Source organism: Centruroides vittatus, unplaced genomic scaffold (assembly GCF_030686945.1).
Source record: "Centruroides vittatus isolate TY-2023 unplaced genomic scaffold, ASM3068694v2 contig_898, whole genome shotgun sequence".
NCBI classification, from domain to species: domain Eukaryota; kingdom Metazoa; phylum Arthropoda; class Arachnida; order Scorpiones; family Buthidae; genus Centruroides; species Centruroides vittatus.
In genome coordinates, this window is record NW_027122588.1 from 488,494 (window position 1) to 511,616 (window position 23,123).

Genomic DNA, 23,123 nt, shown 5'->3' on the forward strand with positions numbered 1-23,123 from the left:
ATGTATATATATGTATATATAATATACATACAGTACATATACATGTATATATATTATATATACATATATATGTATATATAATATATATATATATAAAATACTAATCTAAATTTGTTTCTGAGTCACTTGAGAACAAAATTGTTGTCTTTTTGGAAATATAAGTTATATTATTTGGATTTTGAGATAGAAAAATATTAATTTAAAAGTGATTTTTTTTTTATTGAGCACAGTATGCATTTATATATATTATCTCTATACTTCTTGTTATTAGTAAACACTATTTCTAAAATATTAGTGGTATTGCAGATTCAAAGAATCTGTTATATAGAATATTGTATATTGAAAAAATTACAATAAATAAAACAAAATGTCAACAATAGATACAAAATATAAAATAGTATGAATTCTTGATAGACATCATACTGTCTACATACATATATATAATACTATTACATACAAATTTTATTACTGAATATATTTTTTAAATAAAAGAAACAATGAGATTTTATAAGAAACAAAAATGAAAGGTATTCAAAATAGTTACTTCCTTGATACCTATTTAATGTATAAAGAAAAATTTAAACTACTCAAAAACAAAAAAAATAGAGATTATTATAAGACTTTCAGTAAAATATTAAAATTAGACTGATATTGAAGATATAAATCATAAAGAATGAAATAACATCATACATATGTTTTTTCTATGCCAAGCAGTTTATACTGTACCACTATTTTAATGGAATTCAGAATTTTATATATATTCATTATAATTTGTATATCATTTAACAAAATTGAATGTATATAACTTATTTTCAATATAATAAAATACAAAAATATATAATTATAACTGATATATTTTATGATTCTCTAATATACAATTTACATTCAATAAAATCATTTACAGAATTTCCATATAATCACATTACAAAATGTAGAAATGGAATTAACATTCACACTTTGTGCACAATGGTGAATATTGAATATATTGGATAATCTTTATCCTCAATTAAATAAGTCAAAATTCTCAATGTATTTACAAAACTATACAAACTAAATACATTTATTTTAAGTACAGTAACAACTTTTAACTTATTTTTTCTCTAGAAACATTAATAAATAAAGTTTTTTAAATTACGTATTTCCTTGTTCAATAATATTTTGCTCTTCTTCTGTATTTGAATATTGAACTTCAATTTGATTATCAAAATCTTTATACATTTGCACTTCTTCACAAGATTGAATGTGAATTTCTGCATCGGTAGACGTTGTTGCAGAATCAGTCACGTACTGAATAACATACTGTTCGTCTAAATTAGTTCCATTTAAAACGAGTTCCTGTCCATCTTGAACTATAATTGTTCCAGGATTTACAGCAACAAGAGACTGTCCATCAACAGAATGAAGAGTAACTTGTGATTCTAAAGCTCCCTGTTCAATAATTTGTTGAATGAGATTGACAGCACTGACAGTTTTTTCATCCATCTCACCTTCAGTTAAATTTGCTAGCTGCACTCCCTATTTTAGAAATAAAAGTTATTACTTCTTTTTTATACATATATATATTTACACATGTTAGTATTTTAAATTAAAACTTACTTGAAGTGTTGTGGATATTACAGAATTAGCAATATTATTATCTTGTAATTCTATCATTTCAATAGGTTCTTGTATATTGTCCATCATGACTGTATCTGTCTCAAATCTTGTATTTTCATCTGTAATAATTCCCCCTGCTGAATCAATTGCAGATTCTTGTAAAGTAGAATCTAATTTATCTGCTGATATACCGTGTTTATCCTTTATAATATAAAAAGTATTTTTTTAAATCAATAAATAAATAAAAATTTCTATAATGACATAAGTTATAGCCATGTAATCACAAGTATTCAATATAATAACTAATCTTGAATACTGTACTATAATAAACAGTTTATTATAAAACTAGCAGATGAGCCCGGCGTTGCCTGGGCAAAAAATAACAACAAAGGTTAAGATTATAGATTATTTCGTACTTCTAATCTTTCTATATTATAGCCAGTTGAAAGGCCCAATGCAGGCATCGGGGCATGCACACAGACTCTGGCAATTCCTAGCTTTGCCACTATGCTTTGCTGGCACTTGATACGCCAACACAGACTGCCCATTTTTTCAGTAGCAGCAGCGGTGTCATTCCGTGGTATAAATAAAAAATTCATGTCAATAATAAATTCCTATTACAAATAAAAATAATAATATACTGAATTATATTGTAAAAATATAAAATAATTTATATTGTTGATTTAAATAATAGCTAGGGGAGCTCCTAGTGGCCATTTTTGGCATACCATAACAGAAAATGCCCATTTTTTCAACTTTATATAGTAGATATCTAAAACTAAATACAGTGGAACCTCTGTTAATGAACACCCTAGTTAACAACCAAATCGGTTAACAAACTTTTTAAAAATTTTGTCTCAGATAACAGACAAAATTCGGATAATGAACACAACAGTTTTTTGTGTGAAATTTTAGTTGTTGTTGTTAGGCATGTACAAAGTAAACATTGCTTTTCCAAGTGTTTGTGTTAAACTTCTTTTTTCACTTTTGTGATTTATATATTTAATTAATATGGCACCCAAGAAAGAGAAAAGTGACAGTGGCAATAGAAAACATTTTAGTGTAACATTAAAGAAAGAAATTATTGCAAAACATGAGAATGGCATTAGCATTTCTGACATTGCTAAAGAATATAATGTGGCAAAATCAACTATCTCTATGATTATTAAAAACAAAGAAGCATTTAAGGCTACTGAAGTGGCTAAAAGAGTGAATGTGATATCAAAACAAAGATGTAAACATGTTGGCCTGAAGGAAATTTGATCAACTTGTGTCCCAGAGCAAAACTTTGAGAGATTTGTAGTAGAGAGCTCTTCTGATGTAGTGCATGAAATTGTTTATTGGCAAAAGTTTGTAAATAGAGGTCAATGATGCAGCTGTGGAGTTGAAGGACCATCAAAATGAACTAACCACAGAAAAGCTGGTTGCCTTACAGGAAGAACAGGTGAAAGTCTTACAAGAAGAGCATTTGTCAGAGGAAGGGAAGAGAAGGTTAGGGAAGAAATCACCAGTGCTGAGATCAAGGAAATTTGCAGAAAATGGAATGATGTGCAGGATTTATCAAGAAGCACCACCCTAACAAAGTTGTGACTAACAAGGCCATTAATTTAGTGAACGACAATGCTATATCACATTTTAGAAAATTTTGATTAAGAGTAAGACAATTACAGTAGAGCATTGATTATCCGACCCCAGATCAACCGTCACATCGGTTAACCGACCGCGTTCTAGTTGGCAAATTCAAATGTCCGCTAGTGATGTGGCGCTACAATATTTGGTTATGTCTTGGCTACTTTAATATTATTTTTGTTAAATTTTTGCATGTTTTAGCTGGCAACACTGGCTCAACCATGAAAGGGAGGCTAGTATTTAAACCAGGCCTAATACACTATACTAATAATGTATTTTTTCATACTTTTTGGTTATCTGACCAATCCCGGTCCCCAATTAAGTTGGATAATCGATGCTCTACTGTAACTTTAAACCACTTTCTTGTTCCTCATCAAAGAGACCTCAATTCAAAGAATCTCTCGATGCAGTACTACTCAATATTTTTATGGAGGAGGATTCCCCTTCCAAGCATTAAGCTCTGTACATCTCTACTCCTCTGCTACTACACAACAAATGAAGGTATATACAGCAGTGGCATACAGTCAGTGGAAGCTGTGGAAACACTGCTTCCCTTGTATTTTCTAAAATATAAATACATATTGTGTGATTATTTTCACAAACAAGTTCTTATATCTTTAAATCTTGGTTGCTTGTTGTTCTCTATTATATGTATTTTCTTAGCACAATATTGCCGTTGAGAACATACCATAACAAAACACTTTCAGTGAAAAAAAGGTTGGTTTATTGGTGTGAATGGATATGCATTTCGGGCTTAACACCTCTCTTCAGTCCTATTATTACATGTTTACAAATTTACAGAGTGCATTGGAAAAATTAGGATATGCGTACAATGGTTTATACAATAAAACTTAATTACCTGAGATAGTGACAGTTAAACCAACGTGACTCATGAGAAGATATACATGTAGTTGAAAAAAGGAGGGGAAAATGGAGCTAAAAATTCTTTTGGCTCCACACTTATACACATTAGGACAGTATAATGTGTGCTAAAATAAAAAAGGGGTAAGCTAAAATCTAAAATTAAGTATATATTAAAAGGTGGAATTTTTATAAAATTAATAACAGAATACCTGTAGGGTGTGAAATAATTCTGATGAGATGTACAGTACTTTTTTATTTTAGCACACGTTATACTGTCCTAATGTGTATAAGTGTGGAGCTAAAAATTCTTTTGGCTCCTTTTTTCAACTACATATTTATCTTCTCATGAGTCATATTGGTTTAACTGTCACTATCTCAGGTAATTAAGTTTTATTGCATAAACCATTGTACGCATATCCTAATTTTTTCAATGCAATCTGTAAATTTGTAAACGTAATCAATTTGCTGATAAATATGTAATAATAGGACTGAAGAGGGGTGTTAAGCCCAAAATGCATATCCATTCACACCAATAAACCAGCCTTTTTCCACTGAAAGTGTTTCCTGTGTGATATGTTCTTAATGGCAACATTGTGCTAAGAAAATTCTTATATCTTTGTTTCATGTCAATATATCTATTTTAGAATTAAAATAAATAAACTGTTTATATTTTGTCATTTCCAGTATTTGTTTATAATTTTTATGGAAACACAGCTTCCCTATCATCAAATGTAACCACATGCCACAGATATACAGTGCTATTTTATTAAATTAAGTTTACATATTTGGTGCTGTAAAGAGATACAACATTTTCCTATATTTTCATCAAAGAAAACCCATTTTACAAATAAAATTACAAAAATTCTGGATCTAGAATGGACAAATTGTATTTGCATTAATATCTATGGGAAAAATTGCTTTGGATAACAAACAGTTCGGTTAGTGAACAGTCAAGAGACAGATTAAGTTCATTAACCAAGGTTCCACTTTATTTGCTAAAATATATTTATAAACTAACTTATGACAATAATTCCTTTTCACGTGTTATTTATGTGAATTTATTTAAATAGATTTATACAAAATCCAATTTAATAATTATAAAGATAAAGAATTATGTTGGAATTTTGTTCAAGTTTAGTGAATATTTCAAAAACTAAATAGACTGCTCTTAATTATTTTAATAAATTAATTTTTAAGATCTTCAAGAATAATTTGCGAATAATTTATAAGTTTTAAAGAGAAAAAATTTAGTTGCATATAAAGTTTAAGTTTTTCAAATGAAATGAATTCTTTTCTTTGTATAAATATTCAATTTTGAGACAGATCCATACAATTACCTCTTTATTAATGAAGGTTTATTTAATGTCACAATTTTGAAAACTGATATTGGTTACAGAGATTATAATAGTAACGAATAAAGACGTTTTGTGAAGAGAGATGAAAATTTAGAGAATGAATAAGTGTGGAAATTTTAGAAGGGAAACATTTTTAATATGGCTCGATGATAAAATGTTAGAAAGTCTTATTTAAAAACTAAAGTCACGTTTTAAGAAGCAAAGAAAACACAAGCAAAGACAAGTTGCATTTGAATGATATACTTTTATAAATAAAAGTGACTGATTATATTCAGCAAATATTGCTAATTTTAGCTTCATATTGAATGATATAATAATTTATATCAAAGAAAGATATTTCAAAAAATGTCAAAAGAGAAGGTAATGACTTTCTGGTCTAGATCATTGTGGGAAACAAAAGCTGGTTTCAACATTATGAATCAGATCAGAGTGATGATAATGCAGTAGCACTTCACTTCATGGAAGAAAGCAACCTTTTTTTGCCAGCAAGGTTATGGTGACAGTATTTTTGACCATAGAGTACTTTTGCTGTTAAACTTTAAACTGACTAACAATTCTGTCACTACTAACTACTACAATGCATTACTGGATCAGTTGTATACTGAAATCAAGAACACGTGTCCCAATAAACTCACATCTGGAATCATATTGCTTCATGACAATGCCATAGTACATGTGGGAGTTAAAGATAACAATCCAGCAATCTATAGCAATCTGGATGGTTCGGCTTTCCCATATAGCCCTGACCTGGTTAATATATTGTATATTGTAGACCAACTCAAAAATCTTGCAATTTCAAAAGTCATCTTGAAACTTTTGGAATTTTGAACTCATTGAAGAAAGCATTGAAAAATTGTAAGTTTCAATCAGATGCAGAAGTCACAGGCATTACTCAAGAATGTCTTAAACACAATCAAAAGAATTCATTAGTGACACTCTGGGATAAATGCCTCAATGCCTGTGGGGACTTGATTTAAGAAAACATGACAATTCAGAAAACAATTATCATCATCAATAAGCAAACAAAAGTTTGCTTATTGATAATATAGTTTTCAGTATATAGATTATCTACAATATACACTAATGATTTTTATCTTTATGAAATAATATTTAAATAAAAGAAATATCTTAAAACATTATCTAAATAGCTTTTTTAAAAATTACCTTAAGATGTTGTTTAGTTTGAATCATATTCTCAAATACACTTTTACAACTCAAACATTTATAAACTTGTTCGCTTGATTCTACAGTTATTGATACTGAAGAATCTGGTTTTTCAATAAAAGTTTCACCTTTATGTTTACGATTGTAATGAACCTGAAATAAAATATGCATATAAGAAAATTTCAGTAATAAAAATAAATTTTTGAATAAAAAGATTTCTCACCCTCATATATCCTGCACCATTTGAAGAATAATCACAGTGTTCACAGACATAACGTCTTGATAATTGATGGCTCTCCATGTGTTTTTTCAAATGAGATTTTTGATTGACAGTATAATCACATTGATCACATTGAAACATTCCATCTACAAAATGGGATCTGAAAATATAATGCAATATTATTATTATATATATATATTTTTTTAATTAAAAATAAAATTATATAAATATGTAAGTAAATCAATGATTATTATATATACTTACTTAACATGACATCTCAAAGCTGTTTTTGACTTGTAGGATTTTCCACATTCTTCACACAGATGAGGTTTATCATTTGAGTGTCGTAACATGTGAATCTTTAGATTATTTCTACTGCGGCAAGTATGAGAACATTCAGAACATTTAAAAGGTTTGATGCCTTCGTGGATCCAAATATGTTTTTGAAGATCGGCACTCGAACGATGGAATACACGACTGCAGTAAGGACATTTATAAGAACATCGACCAATTCGTCCAATTACACGATGATTATTGCCTAATAACTGAAATTGTTTCAATTACAACAATTTATATTTCAAAGCATTTTAAAAAATATATTTATTTAATTTACTTTTTGGAGTTCTGTTTGATCTATTTCTGGATGTTTACACAAAACATGATTTTTTAAAATCCGAGTTGTGGGAAATTGTTTATTACATATATTACATTGAGCTGTTATTAAATGTTTTTGCCGATGATGCCAATAAGTGGTTCTTGAAGAGGCAACAAAATCACATTTATCACAAGAAAATTTACGACCTTCATGTATGCTTTCTTGATGCCGTTTAAGATTTTCCTAATAATGAAAAAATGTCATTAAATTAACTTTGTTAATGAGAAAAGACAATTTTTTAAATTTTAAAATGCATTGAGTATATATTACCAATTTTAAATATAATCATCAATAATTAATCATCACTTCAAGCAATCTTATAATTTAAAATCTTGGTTAATGTTAACCCTTGGTGCCAAGATGGTGGCTCGTCTGATTCCAGCAAGGAAACAGTGGGATGCATGTTCGAACCTAACCTAACCTATTCCAATAATTTGGTTGCTAATAATTATGGTAATTTATTAGAATAGGTTAGGTTAGGTTAGGTTAGAATGTGCATCCCACTGTTTCCTTGCTGGAATCAGAGATGAGCCGCCATCTTGGCACCAAGGGTAACATTAACCAAAATCTTCAAGTTATAATATAAAACCAAATCTACACTAGAGTAAGAATGAATGAATGTAAATTAAAAGAAATCTTATTCTAGGACAAATAATTTAAATAATTCATACATGCATGTGCAGAACATAATAAAATTTTATTTTTTATATAAATCATAAAAATGAAAATGGAAAATATACTAAAATTCTGGAAAAATGTGTTAAAGTAATAAACTACTTTCTGGAGGCCAACCCGAGAAGTTTCCTTGGGTTGTTCTGCAAAAAAATAGTTTGTTACTTTAACTTATAAAGTTCATATGGAGATTGATTTAAGATTGCAATATTAACTTATATAAAATAAACAATTTCTTATAAATGTCAAAAAATACATACAGTAATCACCACTGAACTTAGACAAGGCCTCAGTTAACATGCCATCCAACAGATAAGTTTAAAATAAAGTAACTTTGATTCATTGCATGAATGTTTTACATAATTTAAAACAAATATATATAGTAATTAATCTTTATTTTTGCTAAATATCAACTTGATATCTTGCAGGTTTAACAAAATTGAGTCAGTCAAACTTGAGTCACAGGCATCAAAACACAGACTGCTGCATCACCCCTGTCAATGAACATAGACCAGCTGATAATTTGCATTTAAATAATGTTACAATTCAGTATTTCTGAAACAATTGATTATTTTAGCTTTACTTTAGATTATTTTGTCCTCATTTTAGCCTGTAGTGATCCTGTGAATGATATAAAGTGTTTTTTTAGTTTTATTTACAAACCTTTGCATTTTGTCTACAATGGCCAGAGGAAAAGACTGTTTCAGAAGATTTAAGGAATGCTATCATTGCTAAACATAGTCGTGGCATGTCTGAGAGAGCTATTAGTAAAGAGCTAATGCTAAGCAAGACAACAGTAGACCAGATTATTGTTCATTACACTAACCCACGGCCATGTTATACCCTAACAAAGCTGCTGGACATCAGCAAAAAACTTCAAAAGTTGATGATAGGAGTTTGAAAAGAATCATAAAAAAACAACTGCCTTGCCACAGCATTTGATGTAACCACAATATGGAATGATACAACTGGAAAGAATGTATCTGTTTTGACTGCATGCAGGAGACTGCAAGAAATGCATTTCTGGTTCTATGCAGCACGTGAAAAATCTTTGTTAACAGCACATCAAAAGAAAAAAACAGGTACAGTGGGCCAAAGAACATCTTTCCTGGTCTCAACAAAAGTGGCATGAAATTCTGTGGTTTGATGAATCAAAATTTGAATTATCAGCAACAGATAAAAGCAAATTTGTCATTCGATTTGCCAATGAAGCTAATGATCCATCATAGTTAAACCACTCGTCAGTGAAGTTTCCTGCCAGTGTCATGGTTTGGGAGTGTATGAATGCCAGTGGTATGGGTCAGTTGACATTTGTTGATGGAACACTTGCTTCAGAGCAATACATTAACATTCTACAACAGTGTTTACTTCTGTCCATAGCAAAGCTATATCCAAATAGAACCTGCATTTTCCAGCAGAATGGGGCCACATGTCATACAAGCAGAAAAACAAAACAGTGGCTTGCAGAAAAGAACTTAAAAGTTCTTTCTTGGCCATCCAACAACCCAAATCTTTCACCAATTGAGAATGTATGGAACATTATGAAGAGAAGTCTGTGAAAAACATGCCCTCAGACAGTTAAAGGACTAAAGGTTTCCATCCTATCTGGAATTCCATAATGGCAGATGAATGTGAACACCTAGTCAACAGCATGCCAAAACGTAATGTTTTTTGATGCCTGTGATTCAAGTTTGACTGGTTCAATTTTGTTAAACTTGCAAGATATCAAGTTGATAATTAGCAAAAATAAAGATTAATTACTGTATGTTTGTTTTAAATTATGTAAAACATTCAATGAATCAAAGCTATTCTTTTAAACCTATCTATTAGATGGAATGTTAACTGTGGCCTGATCTAAGTTCAGTGGTGACTACTGTATTTATATTTAAATAATTGTAATGCATAATGAATATTTATTGCTGTATGAATTTATTAAATCTGGATTTACACACATACACACAAGACTTGAATTCTGCCTTTATATATACATAGGTGTTAAATAAAATGATCCAGTCCCATAACTAGGAAATGACTAAAAATAGGAGAATTGGAGTAATTATGCCAAACAAGGTGCAATAAGCTTGTTAACATTTGGACACTCTAAATTACCTCATAACTTAAAGATCTCCAACACATGGAGACCTCCAAGTTATCAGGTCATTTAGAGCATTTCTCATCAAAGTTCGTGTAAGTCAGAAAGGCAGGCAAGGCAAGCATGTGAACAGGCACAATTGCCTTTAGCACATGTGCTTACAGCTCTTTGCTGTTAAAGTTGATCATATTGCAGTGATGTGCATTACAGTCAACTTTAACAGCACAGAGCTCTAAACACAGATGATAATGACATTTGCATGTTTACATGCTTGCCTGCCTGTCTTTCTGACCATATTTATGTATATCAAATATCCTGAAGCCCAACATACATATTAATACAACCAAATGATTGCCTTAATTTAGATAAAAGATGAGACACTTAACATCTACCTCTAGTAGCAAATTACTTAGTATTAATCATTAAATTAGTGGATTTATAGCCCAATTATTTAAAGCAATCGTTTGGTTATGTATTTGCATGTTTATGTTTACATTACCTGACAATGAAGCAAGTTATTAAAAATTACCCCAGAGTAAACATTGTTTGGATTTTCACACTTTTTGATGGTGCCATATTTGACTCCACGTACCACTGAACTTGGTGAGAAACCCTCCTACAGGACCCCATTACCCAAGGTCAAGACATACACTTACCAATTTTTGGACATATATAGTTCCCTTGTCTCATTTGGCCATAATTAGTCTGATCCTTTCACTTTTAATCATTCCTGAATTATGAGACTAGTTCAGTTTATTTGTAATACCTCATAAAAAGACATCCAACTTAATGATTTATAAGCCATCAATAGTTTCAGTTAGTAAGCATAGTTTATAAAATAAAATATTAAAAAAATTCAAGTGAATAACTATTTTAATTTTGTGTTTCTTTCAAGATATTTTTAATCAATTGCATATTGTCTTATCACAGCTTATTTTCTTTACATTTAATGAATTTATTAAAATAATAATCATTGAAATTTAATTTGTTAAAAATAATACTGGTAATTTTTTGTCAAACTGTCTGGATTATTAAGCACATTCAAAGGTAATTAGAGTATCAAATTCATTATTTAGCAGAAACCACATACTGTAGTTAGATATTGTAGTGTCAAAATCTTTTCAGATATACATGATATTAGATAACATTTATATTATAGGCATAATTTCATAACTGACAATATGCTCATACATTAAATAAATGAGTTATAAGTTTAAATTTATTTCAGATGTTTTTCTGGATTTTAAATTACAAATTCAATAAATTATTTAATATTTAACATTACAGTAGAGTGTCAATTATCTGAATCAATTGAGGACTGGGGTTGTTCGGAAAATCAATTTTTCGGATAACCAATTATGTGTGAAAAAATACATTATTAATATAGTATATCCCATGTTGAAATTTTTCTCTGCTGCGTGTTGAATTTTCGTTGATGTTAAGCCTAATGAAAATTTTTTTAATAATAATCGTGGCTATTGTATTATTAAAAATTATTTCTTTATTTTGTACAAACAAAATAAATATATTGAAAAATATAAAAACGAAAAAAATTATACAGTCAAACCTGTTTTTATGCGGGGGATAGGGACCGCATTAAAAAAAATCTCACGAAACTTCACGAATGGCTGTAAATAATAGTTTTCGCAACACAATTAAAAAAATAATTTTTTTATGCGGTCAACAGGGACCGCATAAAAAAAGTCTCACATAGAAAATAACTCAAAACCGTACGAAATAGAATTTATTGACAACAGATGTCAGCACTTGACTGCATCGTCTGGTCTATCGTCTGTTTTACATATTTTTGTCCAGGTGGTGTTTTGTTGACTTAAAAAGTAAATTATTTCATTTTTCGCATATTCATGCAATAATATTACTATAATAAGTGCATTTATGCTATAATAAGTTTATTTAGCTATAATAAGTCAACGTAAGACATGACGAATCGCACGAGACTAGTCGCCAACTATACCGCACAAATTAAAAATTCGCATTAAAAAAATCGCACAAATAAAAATCGCACATAAAAGGAGCGCATAAAAACAGGTTTGACTGTACTTTAGAAGTTAATCTAGTATCAAAAACATTCGATTCAGCACAACACACATCCCAACACAGTCCGACTGGAAAGCTTTCAGTTATTGACGTTTTGGTTGATCGACATTTGGATAATCGATGTTCTACTGTATATAGCTACAACAACATAATTAACCTTATTTGTAACTAACTTTTTTGGATCTTTAATGAAAACTTATTAGTTTAACACTAAATTTATTTACTAGCCAATAAAATTCAACAAAAATTATTTATATCTAGCTATAACCAATATTTGAATAAATGCTGTTTTATACATACCTTATCAACTATCAATTTACAGTTTTTTATTGGTAGTTTACACACATAAAAATTTAATAACTTTGAATAATAAAACTGTACAACAGAATTAATTATCTCTAAGCTAATGCCATTTCCATAATTTTGTGCCTTATCCTACCATAATTTCCCATAACCCTCCCCTTATCCTCCCATAATTTTGTGCCTTTTATGCCTAATAAATTTCTGAAAAGTTGATTACATCACAATGTATTAGAAACTATAACATGAATAAACTAAACTATTATTACCCAAGAGATAATTACACTGTTAAAATTATAATTGGATAATTTTTTGTTTAATGTAGTTATTATGAAATTTAAAATAATATATTTTATGAAATATTAACAGAATATTAAAACTGTAATACTTATTTAAGCTATTTGTTAAACTTACCTTTGAAGCAGCAGTATAAGGACATTTATCACATTTATAAGGCTTATTTTCTGAATGTGTCATTAAATGAGGTTCCAAGTCAATATAGGTATGAAAGAGTCTACCACAATATTCACATTCAACAGTTCCAAAAGTCTCTTGTATTTTTTTATATAATTCAACTGTTAAAGATTTATAATTTAAAGAAACAATTGGACTATAGTTAGTCAGGGTAGATTGACTTGTTTCCTATCAAAAAATATATATATTAATGCAAAAATTAAATAATATATTGCTTATGTAATAAACAAAACATGTTATAATTACATCCACAGATGATGACTGATTATTTATATTTTCAACAGATGACTCATTCTGATCTTGATTTTCTCTTAATTCCTCAGGAAGATTTATATATTGGCTAAGTGCAACAGTTCCATCTGGCTCTGGCAGATACCAACTATTATTCAAAGAATCTTTGAATAATGAATCTATGGTACAATCTTTGGGAAAACAATGTAATTCATTTTTTAATAAATCCATATTGTTATCTTTAGATACAGTTTTAAGTGGTGAAAATGATTCAATTTGTATTTTATTTTCAATACTCTGAGTTTCGTTATCTGAAATTTTATCATCACAAAGTGGTTGATCATTATTAGTTGCTAAATTACAATCTTCTATATTCTCTGATGATTCATTAGTTGATTGAAGATTCACAGACTTTTTATTAACGTGATCTTGAAGATGATTTTTTAAGACAATTGTACTGATAAACATACTTTTACATAAACAGCATACAAAAACTAAACGATGTCTTCTATGGTGATTTTCCAAATATGATCTCCGACATGCTGTATAATCACAAAGATTACAGTGAAAGATATTTGGGCTATCTCTAATATTGTGAATAAACAGATGTCGATCACGATCAATTTTTTTCTTGAATTTTCGATTACATATATGACAAATATGAAGTAATGCCATAAGGTTTTGAGGTTTTACAAGAAATGTGGATAAGTATTGTCTACCATGAGAATTTGTATGGTATTTCCTCACATGATTCATTAATGATTTGACCGTATTATAATAATTATGACATAATTTACACTGATGACGTCTATTACTATGAGTAGCCTAAAAAAATACAAAACCTACATTATTTAAATATTTGTATAATCAAATTTTATAAAATTATTTCAATTACCTCATGTTCAGCCAAATGACTCCTGTTCAAACTCTGAAAATTACATTGTGAACACTTAAAATAATTACCAGTATGCTTTCTCATGTGCGTGTAGAGATTTCCTTTTGCATTTGAACGAAATGGACATTGAGGACACTCAAATGGTTTTAAATCTGTATGAATAATGCAATGAAGCCTCATGTGGGATAGAGATTTGAAAACCTATAAATATGAATATTTTTTTAATTATATTAACTAAAAATTGATGATAATTGAACAAATTATGATTACCTTTTTACATATATTACATGAAAATACAAGTAATTCATTTGTTTCCCTTCCAGTCATTTTACCCATTTTACTCATATCTACATCTTGTGTTACTTCATGCCAAACATAAAGATGATCTACACAACTTAAATCAACAGCATTTAGTCGTTCTTCAAATGCAAGTCGTTCATCTTCTGTATTGAAAACTGGAATATGATGAGGGTCATTTCTCCAGTTAAGCTTTGCTTTTGGTCCTGATGAGTCATCATCATTTTCTAATAAAGAGAATAATTAATGTTCTATTAAACATTGACAAATGAGCTTAATCATCAAGTTGTAAAAAGGATATTTCTAGGTTTTAATTATTCAAGAGAAGAAAATAATCAGTTTTATCAAACAAAATGTATCATTATTTTAACAACATTAATTAGTTTTTAATATAATTACAATCATGTTCAAATCTATAAAGATACCAATATCTAAATACAGATGAAATCTAGCTTTAGATATTGGTAATCTTAATTAGTTTTTGTAATATAAAAATAATATGTAAATATTCAATGTAATATAATAATTCATATTTATATATATAAAATATAATGCTAATAATTTGATTAATAAAAATTCAAAGATTTTTCAATTAAATGTGTAATACAATGGAATATTAAAAAATACTGTAAAACAAATAAAGATTACAGAAATAATTAAAAGTAATGATGAAATACTGTTTTTAAGGAACAAACCAAATTATAATAAATACTTCATTCAATGAACAAAATTACTTGTAATAGGCAAGAATTATATGCTAAGCAGCTCTTAAAATGTTCAAACATGACAAACTTAATCAGATGCTCAGTAAATTCATATGACCAACTACAGAAGTGAGATAAATAATATGAACATAAACTGCATTGGCTAAATATGACTACATATATAATAGCTAAATAGATATTTGAGCATAAAAAGATTTACATGTAATTATCCTTACATGACAAACAAAATAAGTCTTGGGATAAAACACACAATACAGAGTTTGCACACAATACAGAGTTTGCACACAATGTACATACTTTACATTATAAAAAGATCCATTATAACTTTGTGTGTAACATAACAGTATAAATGTAAGAAATGTTTTGCATTAGAAGTTTATTTTATAAAATTGTGAAACCAACTGTATTTGATTCTTTATTAATGTCAATGCATAATTGTTGTTACGCATGCACAAATAAAACACACTGGGAGTTTGGCATCCATATTGGTTTTGCTTCATACTGTATGCATGTTTGTAATCTTGCTTCTAGTTATCATATGTTAATTATGTCCAGCATAAAAAACTCAATTTAGATTTATCATTAGAACTAGTGAAACTTTTACAAGAAGTATTCAATTTACATATGAAAATAGAATGAGCAACAAAAAGGAGCCAGGGCAGAATATTTGTTTGTTCTGTTTTATGCCAAGACAGTTTGAGATGTTTATTATTTATAATTAAAATAACTTTAGGTTAAAGTTTAAATAGAAATTAATTGATCTTTAAATAAACCCCCTTAGGTTTAATTCTGTTATCTAAGACTGACAAAAGAGCATGCCCTAGATCAGATTAGAAAATTAAAAATGTTTGTTATATTTTTACAACATAACGGGCTTGGATGCACAAATGCCATCTAATGTTATGTATTTATAATTATAATGTACATTAAATATAACATAACATATGTTGTGTGCAAACTTTAAAATAGGAAAGACAGGAAGTTAAACTCCTAAGACAATAGATAAGACTAAATGCTAAAAGGGCTATTTACAAAGTTGAAACAGGTATCTATTTATTTAAAAAAAATAATAATTTTTATTAATAAAAGGATCATTATTTAAAAATACACATTTTAAAATCATTCAATTTCAATTATTAACATTTAATTTTTTTTGTTTTTAACAATTGTTGTATGATTTGATGTATTTTATAATATGAATTGATCATTATTGCAAATTTTTAAGATGTTTGGAATAATTGTTCTTGTTTATAAAATAGAACTTCTGAAAGCTCAATACAGTTTCAAAAGTTCTGCTTTGTTAACAAGTATTGAGTTTAGTTTAAATTATATTTTTTTTGACTTCAGAAATTAAACTAAAACTTGATTTATTTCTGAATTACAGTAAAAGCTCGATATTATGGCTCTCGCGTTATTACAGATGGCTGATGTTGTTCCAGAAAAAGTATAGGAAAATTATAAGAAAACTTATTTGCTGTAACAGACTATTTTTTAGGTCCTGCACACCCCTATCCTTCTGTTATTTTGGACTTTTTAGTTTTTGTTTTATTTTGTTGTGATTATTGTTTTATTTATTTTGTCATAGTCATCATTTTGTGTGATTTATTTGCAAAAATAAATACAAAAATACATCTTTCAATCATTTTTTTTTGACAGATTTTCACATTATGTTTAGTTTTTGTTTCATTTTCTGATCCACTACTTTTGTTCAGTTTTGATTTTGTTTTCTCTATGCAGGACAAGTCTTGGATTTACTCTCTGTAAAGCAAAGCTATAATAAAAAAAATGAAAAACTTTAGATTTATATTTTAGATTTACTGATAGATATGTTGTTTTTACAAGTTTAATAAAAATCTGTTTATATGCTTTCCAACTGAAAATTTTGTCCACTACATTATTCACTTATATTCACAATATCAATATACAGTAATGGACAAGTCATTATTACTGTAAACAGTAGAATCCTCTTATACTCACAGTAACAGATCTGCTGAAATGAGATAAAAATACAGTGATGCCTTATACTCAAATTTAATTCATTCCAGGAGGTCATTCAAACTCGGAATCAAATTTTTCCATTAGAAATAGTGAAAAGTAAATTAATCCATTCCCGGACCTGAACAGTATTTTTAAGTTCATAGAGTGCAAGATCTCTAATCGTAAAATTGTGGGTTAATATATAATAAAGAATTGAATATAACGGTTCGGACTGGACACTGGTCACGAACAAAAGACAACCTCGAATCTTGCGCCCACATATAGGTGTAACTTGATCGGTCCCCGATCGGACCCCAGTCATTAGATTTTTGTATGTGCAAAAACAACTGATCAAACAAATATCCATTTCAATAAACTTTAAACAGCAAGTACACATAATTTAAGATAAAAATAGCATAATTAAATGCCCTAATATTAAATTAAAACACAAAACCATAAATAAAATACATAAATACTGTATAATAAAATGAAAATTGCATTTACTGGTTGTAGGCCTACACTGTTGACTTAGGCATCTTAACATAGATGTGTGATTTAATTATAACAGTTGTGAAATTTAAAATATAGATAATGTGAGATTTTATTCTTTGTTTAGAAGCTTGATTTAAACGCTACTTCCCATTTTGTTTGAATAAAATCAAATTGTAATGTCTTCAGATAAAAAGCTTATCAAATATATTATGCTTTAGTTTCAAAAAGGTTATAATGAAGTACAAATAGTAAAAAAAAAAATATGTATTGTGTATGGGAAAGATGCTTCTGAACTTCAAACATATTAAATGTGGTTTAAAAAGTTCTATTTGGGAAATTTCGAACTAAAGGATATAAAATGTACAGGGCACTCAAAATATGTTGACAAAGAAAAATTGCAGGAAGACATTGTTAAAATTTGACAAAAAACACACAATACATATAACCAAACACTAAAAACAAAGCAAAAAAAAACACTCAAAACATATGAGAATAAACACAAGAGTGAGAGTGAGAGATGACTTAGACACACAACAGATTGCATTTATGCTTCAAATTCATTTTTTCACTGCACACACATTTCAAACTTTGAAATCTTGTTTGAACTCTGAAGTAAATTTTTGTTGAATTTTGCATTCAAACTCTGAAGTGGCACCACTGTATATTGATTCAGCATCTGGACCTGGCAAAAACTGCAGATATTTTCTCCAGGTCCATTACTGAGATCTGTTTTAACTTGATTTTACCATACAGCAATGGACTTTTTGATATAATAGACAAGTCTGTAATAACTAGTAATCACAATAGAACGAATTTTTGTTATAATGGACCAATTTATTCAGTCTAATGGTGGTCCATTATACTGAGCTTTTACAGTATAAGTTAGAATTTTGATGAATAATGTTCAATAAGTGACTTTTTACCTTATAATCTTTTTAAAATCTTACCTTTAACTTCATTTTCTATATCTTCTATAACAATACTTATGAGAGCTTGATTTTCTTTATTTCCATCATTATTTTCTGTTTGAAATTCAGTGACATCATTTTGTTTTTCTTCCATATTCCTGTAAATTCCTCGACCTCTTCCTCTTCCTCTAAACCTTCCTCTATTATTTCCTCGTCTTCCTCGTGACCAAGGTGGTCTATCTATAGACATGTACATTTTGAAATCTTCAGTACAATCTGTATCAACTTCTTTTTCATCATCTTCTGTTTCTTCTTTAACTTCAGGTTCTTCTTCCATAACTTCTTCAGAAACTGAATTTTCCTAATTTAAAACATTATTAATTAATTAATTGCATCTAATATATATAAATATATCTTCTATAAATAAAAACAATTTATATACATAAATACATACATACATATCATTATTCAAAAATAACTCACTATTTCAAAAAATTGTTCTGTTTATTGTAAACTAATACTAACATATAGTGTAAGGAAAATTTCTAGAAAAATTCTAAAAGTTTTTCAGACAGTTAGAGATGCTATATTTCATTGATAATCCTTCCTTGCATGACACAAGATATCAGTGCAATATTTTAATTCACCCCAAACATGGTATAGCACATCCAAGTCAGTAATTGCAAACAGTATGGCTTCATTAATAGATGCTTTTGGACAATTCTCCAGACAGTTGTTTGTGGCAGTTGAAGTTCTTTACTTGCCCAATTGTTAATGTCCATGGGCTTAGTTGAAAAGCTTTAAGGACTTGGTGCATAGTGTTGTCCAACACTAATGGCCAGTCACCAAATTTCCCTTTAAACAGACAACCTATAGCCACAAATTGTCTGTACCACTTATGAATGCTTTTCTCCGATGGTGACTCTTTATCAAATTTCATCTTCTAGTGTCATCATAGTTATAAAAGATTTCGTTTTGGAAACTGCAGGACATAAAATGTCTTCTCTCCAGAAGCGGCTATGTTGTATTGCACACTCCTAGTGGCAATGCAACATAATGAAACTAGTGGTGTACAGGATAGTCCTTTGTATTTGAATAGTTCAAATAAAAACTTTTGGATTCAAGACACACATAAATACCCATATAATAGGTATACATCTCTGCCTTATACCCATATAATAACAATATGTTCCATACATTCCTTACAATAAAATTACAAAACCAGAGAGTTCTTTTTGAATAATCCTATATACTACATATAGGGTTATTCAAAAAGATCTAAAAGTTTTCAGCCTGACTCCTTTGAAACAATATGTGGCATATCATTTTGTCATTGGCTGATCAGTTGATCCATTAATAGATTTAAATAAAAATTCAGTTCAAATTTGCTACTGAGATATCATCAACTTAACTAACACAGTTGGAGTAAATTTTGAAAATGTTTAAAATTGAGTATTGAGCTGGGATCAAATGTCTTAAGGCCGTGACTCCACTAGCCGTAAAAGGGCCGTAAAACCCCTCACCGTAAAAGCTTTTAATCACGTGACCATGATATTTTACGCCTGAGCAGGTCGTAAAACCAACGTAAAAGCGAGTTGAGCACGTGTTCAACTCGCTTTTACGTTGGTTTTATGACCTGCTCAGGCGTAAAAGCTTTTACGGTGAGGGGTTTTACGGCCCTTTTACGGCTAGTGGAGTCGCGGCCTTAATAAAATAGGAAAAAGTCCATTTCAGATTAAAGAGAATCTGGATGCTGTTTATGGAGACTTTTCTCCTTCATATTTTACTGTAAAAGAATGGACAATTCCAATTAGCAAAAGAATCCATTAAAGATGAACTATGCCTACTGCAGTGGTACAGTACATACTAAGTAAATCAATATTGTAGGTTCTAGTGTAGCGTAGGTTCTAGTATAGTATAGGTTCTAGTGTAGTGTATAAAGCTGTAGGTTCTACATGAAAATCTCAATGTGAATAAGGTCAGTGCAAGGTGAGTATTGCAACTTCTTTCTTCAGTTCAAAAAGAATAACAAATGAGAAACAGAGTTATCTTTTTGTAAACAGTGAGAGAAAGAAGTTACTGGGAATAAAACTAACTCCTTATCTCATGAGCCTTTATCAAAAAGAAAATCAATAAAATGGCAACATCTTGGTTCTCTAAGGTCCAACAAAGCAGAAGTGACACAGTCACAAAAGAAGATCATGGCCATGATTTTTTTGGATTCTGAGATCCTTCCAATTGATTTCAAAGAACAATATCACCATCTTCAGGGAATATTATGCTTCTTTAGTGCATTAAAAGACTCCATTAAAAAAGAATAACATAGAAAGCCATTTCATAAATTGTTGTTGACAATGCACCAGTGAACACATCAATCTTGCAAAGGCTTCAATTCAAAAATGTGGCTTCTTCAGGGAACTAAATCATTCACCTTATAGCTCTAATCTGGCACCAAACAATTATTATTTGTCTCAAAATTGAAATCAGATTTGCAAAAGAAAAATTTGAAACTTATGAATAAATGCAGTCTGCAGTAATGGAGTATTTTGAAGAAAAGAATTTGGACTATAGAACTGTTAATAAAGCACTGTGAGAAATATATTAACTTATAAAGACACTATATAAAAAAATTATTTTCCTCCAGTATAGTGTCAGACCAGAACTTTTGGACCTTACTACATGTATATACAAGAGTGTGCAAAGTAGGTATACAGTGATGAAAAAAGAAAACAGGCACAATACTCATTGCATTTATTATTATACAAACAAACGAATATTGCACATACATGTAATAACAAGCACAGGTACTCAAACTACTTGCTGTCATTATTCACACACTCCTCTGATCAAGAACATGCGCATGCACATTCTGAAACAAAGGTCTTTATCAGCATTTTTATTAGTTATGATAAAATATGATTAATGACACCAAAAATATCAAAAATAAGGCCAACTAATTTAATGTGCTAATAATTTTAATGAATTAAGCATCATAACACTAATGTCATACTACTGTATACCTACTTTTGCATCCCCTTGTATATAAGAAGACATTTTCTGTAATGGAGAAGACTCTTTATTTGATGAGATTTTATTTAAACTAATTAAATTAATAATGTAAAATTAAAAATCAGATGATTCCTTATAATCATAATACAAATGAAAAAATTATTACATCTATTTCTTCTAAAAAAAGTATCTTAAATATTTACCAACTATTATTCACAAAAAATTCATGATAATATTTAAATAAATACAGTGATACCTCGGTTTACATCAATAATCTGTTCAAAAACAATCGACAAAATCTGAAACCAATGAAAACCGAGGTAATTATTTCCATATGAATCAACGTAAATCCAATTAATTCATTCTAGACACTCCAAAATACATACTAAAAACATATTTTATAGAGAATAAAATATAGTGTTCAATACTAAAAACAATAATAAATTAATATAAAATTAATATAAAAGATTAATGTAAAGAATAAAATGAACATTTAACATGGCATTCGAAAGGTGGCTGCCTCTGAAAACTTTCTTTGGTCCTGTGATGGAGCTAAAAGGAAAGCAATGGAATTGGCTAGATGCACAGTGTAGTGTTCACAACACAGCACTGAGATGAGAAACAAGAAACAACACAATGAAAAACAATGCCACACTGAGCAGGAAAACGTGAGGGACACCCTTTGTTTTCGCAAAATTAGCAGCAAGGTCACATGGGCATGCCGACAAAATCCAAGACAACCAACAACAACCTAGACAAATATTTTGTAGAAAAAAATCAACAAAAACTGAAACCGATGATAACCAAAGTCAATGAAGACAGGTATTACTGTATTTCTCTAAAAATAAATTATGCTCTGTAAAATAATCCATTACTTTATTAAAATAAATATGAAAAGTTTAATAATTTTTGAAGACAGAGTTTGCTCAAACAGAGACCACCATTTTTAATTCCGTGTTTAAGACAATACAATTCGAAATTACAAATATGGAAAGTGTTAGAATTAATATTTTTAAACAATTTGTGTAACAGTACTAATTAAAGAACAAAATCACAGATTCATTCCAAAAATATACATCATAATATATATTGTATATAACAATCTATTGGGTTGTTCGGAAAGTAATTTCGTTTTTTTTTATTACTAGAGGAATTAGATGTATTTTTATCAGCCAATTTGATTTTAAACCACATTTTCATTATATAATTTGACAGCTGACATTTTAAGGCTTATTTGTAAGAAATTTTGTTTGATTCTGTACAATTGTTTTTTTTTCGGTGACCCATCAAATATGGAAAATCTGAAAGCATCATTTTCGGCATATTTTGCTTTTTTATAACTAAAAAATCAAAATGCTGTTCAAACAAGAAAAAAATTGTGGTACATGTTTGGAGAAGATGTGTTGAGAGAAAGACAGTGCCAAAACTGGTTTACAAAATTGCGTTCTGGCAATTTTAATATCGAAGATACACCACATTCTGGATGGCCATTTGAAGCCAATGAAAACAA

General features: G+C 29.1%; 1 protein-coding gene across 4 annotated transcripts in view; it reads right to left on the reverse strand.

The window, feature by feature from the left end:
- Positions 1–836: 836 nt before the first annotated feature.
- LOC136983944 (zinc finger protein ZFAT-like) overlaps positions 837–23,123 on the reverse strand; it is a 50,142-nt gene continuing 27,855 nt past the window's right edge. For all 4 annotated transcript variants that reach the window (XM_067280834.1, XM_067280831.1, XM_067280833.1 and 1 more), the window contains 11 exons: positions 18,644–18,965; positions 14,476–14,729; positions 14,206–14,406; positions 13,326–14,135; positions 13,020–13,247; positions 7,442–7,666; positions 7,093–7,373; positions 6,832–6,988; positions 6,609–6,761; positions 1,597–1,797; positions 837–1,515 (listed from right to left, as the gene is read on the reverse strand). In XM_067280834.1, the coding sequence (XP_067136935.1) occupies positions 1,132–1,515; positions 1,597–1,797; positions 6,609–6,761; positions 6,832–6,988; positions 7,093–7,373; positions 7,442–7,666; positions 13,020–13,247; positions 13,326–14,135; positions 14,206–14,406; positions 14,476–14,729; positions 18,644–18,965 (3,216 nt within the window). In that variant the 3' untranslated portion in view covers positions 837–1,131. The remainder of the gene's footprint in view (positions 1,516–1,596; positions 1,798–6,608; positions 6,762–6,831; positions 6,989–7,092; positions 7,374–7,441; positions 7,667–13,019; positions 13,248–13,325; positions 14,136–14,205; positions 14,407–14,475; positions 14,730–18,643; positions 18,966–23,123) is intronic.